Genomic DNA, 7028 nt, shown 5'->3' with positions numbered 1-7028 from the left:
AGTTTATTTGCTTGATCAGATAACTATTTATCCATGGCGACCTATATTTCTGTGTCAAGTTATTTTTCAAAAGAAGATTTTCTTGTGAATCTTTGATAGCGCTTTTTAAAATGTCAATGAATTTTCCCATCCCTCATCAACCGATACTGCTGGTATTTCTCTATCCCAATATCGCGATGAATAATATTATTCAACTTCCGGTAATTGATTAGGCATTTTTTTATAATTTGTATCTGCTTCTTCGTTGGATCTCTTCAATCCTTCAACTCTAAGTGATTGTACTGTGATCAGTTATATCTAAATGTAGTATTTCTGGAATTAGATTAATTTTATTCAGTTCTGTTCTATTTTTGCCGGATTTTAAGTAAAGATGATCTATTAAAGAGTTGGAAAATCGGGACCTATGAGTGTAATCAGTATTGAGTGATTCAATCCAAAACTATTCATTAGATATTTGTAATCGTCAATAATTCTGGTGTTCTGAAAAAGATCTATATTTATATCTCCCGTGAAAAAGAAAGGGACCTCATTGTTTTCGTTAATATTAAATATTTCTTCTAAGTACAAGGTTAATTCGTTAAGAAATATTTTGGGTGAGTTTGATTGCAACCTGTAAGCAGCCAACAACTGAAATTCAAAATTATTATATGAACAAGATATATGTACACAGTCCGCTGAAATAAAAACTATTGTCTTTGTTTTGAACGTTATCTCACTGCTATATAAACCAAAGTTCCTCCTGCTCTGTAGTTATGATTAAATTACCATGTACGGAATAGCCCTCTATATGATATAAGTCTATTTCATTCTCTAGTATCCATATTTCTGTCAAGACTATTATTAGCTATTATTAGCGGGTTGTTTTTTAATTTCCTCATTTGCACTAAGAATAAATCGAAATTACTTCGCAGACTGCGTATATTTTGATGAATAATTAGTGTTTCTTTGTTACTTATCTCTGATGACATTTTTATTTACGGTACTGACACTGTTATTTTCTTGGTTACCTGGCTGCTTTGATGCACTTCTCACGCTCAGCTTTTTCACTTGTTCACTGTTCTTGAGTTCAATAACTGGTGTTCCGTCTTCTTTCCTAGCTAGAATCTTCCCTTCCTTGATCCATAGGTATTTGATGTCGCCTCTTTTGAAGATCTCTCTCGCCATGGTGGAAATCCTTCTTCGCGTAGGTGCTAGACTTTCATTCACATAGACTGGATGGTCCGTTGTTTCTCCCATCTGCTTTGTAGAAAACTGCCTCGTAACTTTCCTTTTATTCAATATTACTTGTGTGTCTGTTCTACGAACGAACTTGACAACGATTGGTGGAGGTAGGTTTTCATTTCGTTGTTTAAGTCTGTGACAAATGTCGATTGCATCTGCTTTTATTTTGTGCCCTAATGCTTCGCTCATTCTACAAATGATTTCTGTTACATCTTCATCCTGTTTTTTGGGTATACCATTTATTTCCAGCATGTTCGATCTTGAGTATTGTTCCATATCCTCGACGCGCTCCTTCAGTTCTGCATTTTCTTTCCTGAGGTTTTAATTATTTTATCTCTTAGAATCATTTTATTCCTCTTTTTTTGGAATTATTAGTGATATATCCTGGGGGTAACTCTATTACCCCACTTGGTATTCCATGTCATGCAATTTTTTGGTAAAAAAGTAAATTTGTATGGCTTTTGTTGGTGGGGAGTCCCTTGCGGGAAGGTCCCACCGCCTGAATATATAATTTAAGCCGTCAATGGGCCTTACGACTGTCATACTTCAGCCGAGACCGACAGTTTAACGTGCCCATCCGATAACACGGATATATATAATTATATGTATAATTTTTTGGTATATCTCATCCATTATAAGAATAGATAAGATATACATTTAATGTTCAATTTTCATTTTATTAGGTACCAACCCTGATTCATAATGATCACTTAAAATCCAAATTAGAAAGAGCTTCGCTATAACCATAATTTAATTATTTGACAACATTCCCTCTACAACAATATAATAGAATGCTCAATTTTGTTGGCCTGTCAGTTTTGAAAACCTATTTATCAACAAAAGAAATTTATTTTCAATCATTCTATTAGATTTTGTCATTGATGAATTGATGGGAAAAAATATAGAATAATTATATGAAACATAAATCTTGTTGGGGTAACCCACTTACCCCACTTGGTATTTTGTGTATGTAAAAAACGTTGGTAGTAGAAGGGTTAATTGTGGTAGAGGAATCTAATAGACGATAGAGGATAGACTATCTAATTCTGATAGAGGATTCACAATTTCAGTTGAATCATAATAGTTATTACAGTGAGGTCCACGTTATAATGGCAGTGTTTCAGTAGGAATGGTATTGCTATCCTTGTCTTTCATTCGACAAAGCAGACACGACAGCCAAACAATATTGAATTGCAAACCCGCTACAAAAACTACCGGAATACTTTAAATAATTTAATAAAAACGGCAAAAATAGATTATTTTAATGAGAAGTTCGATGAACATAGGAATAACGCCAAGAAAACTTGGGAATACATTAACGAGCTGCTGGAAATAAAGAAAAAAACAAAAGAAATAAGCCTAGATGCAGATATACTCAACGATTACTTTGCTAATGTGGATGTATCATTTGCCAGAAAAATATCAGGAAATGTAAGTGATATCCCAGTTCCTCGATCGCTATCAAATTCATGTCAGCACAGTATCTTTCTCAACCCCACAAACTCAAACTATAAATGTCAATTATAAATCACTTGAAAAACAAATCTACACCAGGACCAGATAACTTCACAGGACCTTTCATAAAAAAAATTTCTCACCACATAACTGGACCCTTAGAACATATATTCAACAAATGTTTAAATGAAGGATATTTCCCAAAAAAGTTCAGAGAAGGCAGAATCATCCCAATACCTAAAACCGGAGATTTAAAAAAAGACAGATAATTATAGACCGATAAGCTTGATAAGTAACCTTTCCAAAATATTAGAAAAAATAATAAAAAACAGAATTATGAGTTTTTTTAGAGAAAGAAAATATAATAAATGAAAAGCAATTTGGTTTTCAAAAAAATAAGTCTACTAAACATGCAGTCATCCACTTGAACAAAATAATTTTTGACAAGTTTAATAACAATAGAAAAAACTCTTGCAGTGTTCATGGATCTATCAAAAGCTTTTGTTACGATACCTTACAATATATTATTAAACAAATTGGATAGGGCTGGAATTAGAGGTGCAGCAAATGATTTATTTTCTTCATATTTGACTGAAAGGAAACAATACCTACATCTTCAGGGTCAAACTGATATTAAATATACGTCAGGTTTCGGCTTGCCTCAAGGTTCTGTGCTATCACCAATTCTTTTTTTGTTATATGTGAATGACCTACTCAAACTAAACCTCCAAGATTGCACCACTCTGTCTTTTGCAGATGACACTGTATGATCTTCAGCGGCAAAAGCTGGGTAGAAACTTCAATATAGCCAATAGAAACCTAATAATTGTTAGAAATGGCTTCAAGATCATATCCTGACTTTAAATGCTGACAAAACTAAGTATATCACCTTTTCACCCAATATAACTGGACAACAAGCAACAGATTTAAATCTTAAAATAGGGACAACAAATAATAACAATGAAAACTCTACAGATAATACAGAAGTACAAAAACATTAGAAAGGGTTCACACAATTAAATATCTTGGTATATTATTGGATCAACATTTAAAATGGAACAAACACATAGATTATTTGTGCTCAAAGTTGAAATACCTCATTTACATTTTTTACAAAATAATAAAATAAAAAACATAGACATTATACGGAAAATTTACTTTGCATACGCTCACTCATTATTTCAATATATTAATGAAGTATGGGAGCTGCTTATGATACACATCTGAAGAAATTATTTATCTTACAAAAACATATTATAGAGCAGCATTAGGAAGACCCCGACTCTATCCTAGTAGGGAAATTTTTCTTGAATTTAAGGTCCCTACAATAAGACAAATATATGAAAAATAATACTCCATATCAATAAGAATAAATTTAATTTTCCTGCACACATTACACCCCATAATACACGTCCTAACAATAGATTTACACAGAACTCATTAAGCTAACCATATGCAGGCATCAATTTACTTATTATTGCAGCTACATTATAAATAAAATTCCAAACGATTTTATAGATAAACAAATGACACGTAATTTAAGCAAAAGCATAGATTATTGGATTGAACATAACATATTCTTCAAACTAGTTGTATAAAGTATAATATTGTATCCAACAAGCATTGTTACTAAAAACATTGAGCAATGGTTTTCCCATTTTCACGTTCTCAAACCAGGTATTGTAAATGTTCCCTCATCATCTTTTTTTTTATTGTATTGTTTATGTATTCCCTGTGTGAAATATTCACTTCATGATGGCCTCAAGACGTCACAGTGGTTAATTGGATTCTACTTTGTCATATAGTATGTACTATTCTTAAGTTTTTAAATTTTTTTCTGAGCCTTTGAGACTTTTGTATATTGCTGTAATACTTTCTTTAGCTCTATTTAATTTAATTTTTATATCTCTTCTTACTTAACTAGAATTATTGAAGCAGAATAAGTTAACTGCAACTCACTGCCAACACACAAGGACTCTTATGTTGGCAGTGCCGAATATTACATTGATAATAATTATTGTTGTGCAAGTTACAATAAATGTCTATTTGTAGGTCATTGTATATTGCATACTTTAGTGATTGTATTGTACAAATATTTGTATGTGATTTTTGGCAATAAAAATTCAATTCAAGTTAAATTTGTTCAAATGCTAGTTAATGAATGATTATTATTGAACGAAAATACCAATTGAATGCTGTGAATTACCCCGAAGACGTATGCTACTGCAAATATTGGCAACAGGACAATCAGCTAAATGGAAATTCGATGAGCGCTACTAGGCCTATACAAAAATTATTTGTCAGCCCGGGAACAACATGTTTGTATTTTGTATAGTAGTGCTCATCGAATTTCCATCTAGCTGATTGTCCTGTTGCAAATATTTGCAGTAGCAGAAATCTTTGGGGTGATTTACACACCGTCTTCACCCTGAAGACCTCCAGCTTAGACTTCTAATTATCTAGCTGTTTACCCTTTTATATATTTGCAGTAGCAGAGATCTTCGGGGGTGAATTGCAGCATTTAATTGGGATTCTCGTTCAATAATAATTATTTTCAATTTTTGTGTAGTTGAGAAGTTGATATTGTGGTAATTATTCATATTGAATGAAAAAGACTAAGAAATTGTCAAAAACCACAGATTTATTGATAGGTACTTAGAAAGACCGGTTTCGGTTATTATAGTAACCATTATCAATCTCTGATAAACTGAGATTGTCTTATCAGAGATTGACAATGGTGTAATAACCGAAACCGGTCTTTCTAAGTATCAATAAATCTGTGGTTTTTGACAATTTCTTAGTCTTTTTCATTCATCTTTAAGGTCTTTGAGTGGAATCATAACCCTATTTTGGACTTTTAAAATGTTATCTAAATTTGGGAGAGAAATAGTACAAGGAGTATCCTTAGTTTTTCTCTCCTAATCAGTGCTTCTTTGTAAAAAATATAAATAAATAATAAAAATTCAATAATTATTTTGATGTTTTCCTGTTTTACATTATTATTCTCTCCCCCCTGATCATTGTTACATGTTTTCTGACTATTTTCTTGACTATATTAATAATAATTTCATGTTTTATGAGCAACTCACTCACGTTTTCTCTCCTTGTCTGCCCCACAGAACTAGCGAGTGTGACGTGGTTCGGGGAGAGTGCACCCAGACATACGTGCCCTATCTGTTCCTGGTGATTCCGCTGGGCCCTGTCACCCTGACCGGCCAGGACTACGTGTTGGTGGAGAGTGGCTGCGTCTGCAAGCCCAAGTACGCATCTAGTTCATCCCCTACGCAAGGGGATCCCACCGCTATACCGCATACTAAACTATAGACAATGTCGTGATTAAAAACTCTGAAAGATTCTACAAAAAATGCTACAACGCTGAAATTTCAGAGGATAGTAGAATTGTGGAATCTTCTGAAATCTTAGACCAACGAATTACATAATCGAAAGATCTACTAAAGGATTGTAAAAGATCCTGAAATCCTTACAGTTGTGTTGTGTGTGATGTTATGACAGTACTTTTCCACAATAAAAACACAAATTTGAATTGGCAACCACTTTTATTTTGATAAAAGTACTATATATATATCCCTTCATTTCAAGGCTGTGCAAAGGCTAAAAATAAGCTTTTTACTCGATGAAGTTTTTTGATTTGTATATCATCAAGCTATCAAAATGAAAAAGTTTTCTCAGGAAAACATTTTTTTCTGATCATTAATTTTTGATATATGAGCGACTAAAGTTTAAATTTTTGGAACAGAACATTTCAAATTCGGTAAGATATAAATCCAAGAGATTTAAAGGATGGATTTTTCATGGTATTGTTGATCTAGTAAAACAAAAATTTTTGGAAAATATCAATTTTTGAGATAGTTATTCAATTCACTAAAAATAACTTTTAGTTGAGTTATTTTTGGAAAATTGAATAACTTTTCCAAATTCTATATTTTCAAAAAATTTTTGTTTTACTAGATCAACAACACCATGAAGAATCCATCCTCTAAAATCTCATGGATTTGTATCGTACCGAATTTGAAATGTTCTGTCCTAAAAATTCAAAGTTCAGTCGCTCATATCTCAAAAAGTAATGATCGGCAAAAAAATGTTTACCTGAGAAAACTTTTTCATTTGGATAGCTTGATGATATACAAATCGAAAAACTTCGAAAAATATCACGAGTAGAAAGTTTATTTTCAGCCTTTGCACAGCCTTAATAGAAGTGGTTGACAATTATTTCAATTTGTGCTTTCATGATCCTGAAATCTGTGAATTCTTCTGAAATCTTAAGATTTAAAATCTATTGTGGATACTGAAATTGTGAGTTCTGAAGTCACTAAGGACTGTAAGGCTAGGCA

General features: G+C 32.4%; 1 protein-coding gene across 1 annotated transcript; it reads left to right on the top strand.

Moving 5' to 3' along the window:
* Positions 1-5745: 5745 nt before the first annotated feature.
* On the top strand, positions 5746-6387 carry LOC120353623. Its single transcript, XM_039438164.1, has one exon. The coding sequence runs from the start codon at positions 5746-5748 to the stop codon at positions 5998-6000; it is 255 nt and encodes an 84-aa protein (XP_039294098.1). The 3' UTR covers positions 6001-6387.
* Positions 6388-7028: the final 641 nt, after the last annotated feature.

The sequence above is a fragment of the Nilaparvata lugens genome, chromosome 11 (assembly GCF_014356525.2).
Source record: "Nilaparvata lugens isolate BPH chromosome 11, ASM1435652v1, whole genome shotgun sequence".
Classification (NCBI taxonomy): domain Eukaryota; kingdom Metazoa; phylum Arthropoda; class Insecta; order Hemiptera; family Delphacidae; genus Nilaparvata; species Nilaparvata lugens.
The sequence above is the reverse complement of the archived record's forward strand: the minus strand, read 5'-3'. Positions and strand labels throughout refer to the sequence as shown.